This window comes from Perkinsus marinus (assembly GCF_000006405.1).
Source record: "Perkinsus marinus ATCC 50983 genomic scaffold scf_1104296941778, whole genome shotgun sequence".
NCBI classification, from domain to species: domain Eukaryota; phylum Perkinsozoa; order Perkinsida; family Perkinsidae; genus Perkinsus; species Perkinsus marinus.
In genome coordinates, this window is record NW_003212372.1 from 1 (window position 1) to 1,848 (window position 1,848).

The window sequence follows — 1,848 nt, forward strand, 5'->3', positions numbered from 1 at the left end:
GACGCTCGGAACACAGAATCTGTGTCACAGATGTAAGAAGCTGCAATATAATGCAGAGAACTCAAGTGAACTGGTTCAAGATAGTTGTCGATTAAAGCATATTCCTGGCTGAGCCCTAATCATTACCCCACAATATGCAATACTCATAAGGAGAGACTGATCAAGAAAGCGACGTAACGTTGATAATCAAGGACTTACAGGACTGAAAAGTGACTTGGTACTCGGAGAGGAATCAGAAATCCTCGCCAAGCACTCAACTATTCGAAGACTGGGTGTTCTTTCTTAAGCGTAAAGCCGGCGAGCCCAGAGCTATTTGGACTGCTTTGTAGGCATTTATTAACCCGATATCAGATAGCCCGAACTTATTCGGTAAACCATCGGTCCGAGACTTGATAATAGTGTCCGTTATTTCCTGGCTACCTAGACCGAGCGTACCCAGCAAAGCCGTGACACCGGCAACCGTAGGAGTCGACATCGATGTACCACTCTTATAACCATAGAGCCCGCCTGGCATAGTTGAATAAATATCAACACCGGGTGCGGCAACCTTCGTTACAGAACCAGCATTCGAGAAAGAGGCGAGAGAGATAGTTTCGGTTGGATCGGAGGTACTGGCGGCCACACAGAGCATTGGTGACGTTTCGGTCGCGTAGGAGCACGGATATTGCGGCACCTTTTCCAAATTGATCTCGTCGTTTCCAGCCGCAGCAACAACCAAATGCCCAGCAGCAGCGGCGTTCTTGTATGCGGTCTTCTCGATTTCACTCCCAACATATGAGCCGTAGGAGTGAGAGGAGACTGCTGCACCGGCCTGAACCGCAAAGTTGAGGGCTTTCAGTCCGTCACTCGAATAGCCGCTTCCGGAGGCATCAAGGAACTTGAGTATCATCAGCTTGACTCTAGGTGCAGACCCATCTATATTTGCCACTCCTGCGATACCAATGCTATTGTTAGTCTGAGCTGCAGCATTGCCAGCACAGTGAGTACCGTGACCATTGTCATCAGTAACATCAGGACTGTTGTCTATGAAGTTGTAGCCGATAATATTGAGAGGACCTCTCCAGAACTGATTAACCAGATCAGGATGGGTCATGTCAACACCAGTGTCGCTGATAGCCAACACAACATCCTTCAGCTTCCGTCCGGCTGAGCGAGCCGCTTCAAAAGCAGCGCCTAAATTGATAACCTCGAGGTTACGCTGGCATGAAGAGCCTGGGTCGTTTGTGCCGAGAGCAGGATTGCCACCAGTGCACGTGGCCATGTCCTTGGTGAAAGCCGGATGCAGAGTGACCCTCGAGTCGGGCTCGCAATCGAAGTCGATGCTCAACATATGTTCTGCTTTCCTCAAGTAGTTCAGAATTTGATTTTGACCAGCCGGACAACTGGAGTCTATAATTTGTACCCCCAATGCCTTCAAGTCATAGATCATCTCATCTTGTGCGAAGCATCGTTCACAATCAAGATCATCTTGACTGAGAGATTGTACCGTTCCGTCAGAGGCCGCGAGAGCCTGTGCCATCATTCTTGGTACATGACGAATGTCGAGTGGGACTCCACGATGAGATATCCTTAGCAGGGTGCGACTACTAGTGCTCGCACCAAAGCTGATAGTGATGGCGAAGAGAGTCCAGAAGAGGGTAGAGCGCTTTGACATGAAGCTGTTATGTGCAGAAAAGACGAAACTGTGGCATCTCTTGGGTTCACGAATAGTCTTCTCACTGCTCAATCAAGGAAAACCTTGACCAAGAGGTCGATCATTACAGAATGATGATCATGTCAGTGTGATTAAGATATTTAGGAATCATACTCGTTCCACGAGGAATTACAGCCGCTCCTGCAGCTAGCGCT

General features: G+C 48.8%; 1 protein-coding gene across 1 annotated transcript; it reads right to left on the reverse strand.

Annotated features, from left to right (window-relative positions):
* Nucleotides 1-253: 253 nt before the first annotated feature.
* Pmar_PMAR005671 (Alkaline elastase YaB precursor, putative) lies at nt 254-1,330 on the reverse strand (the record flags this gene model as incomplete). The annotated part of the gene is made up of 1 exon (XM_002781577.1): nt 254-1,330. The coding sequence occupies one exon, from the start codon at nt 1,328-1,330 to the stop codon at nt 254-256; it is 1,077 nt and encodes a 358-aa protein (XP_002781623.1).
* Between the last annotated feature and the right edge of the window lie 518 nt (nt 1,331-1,848).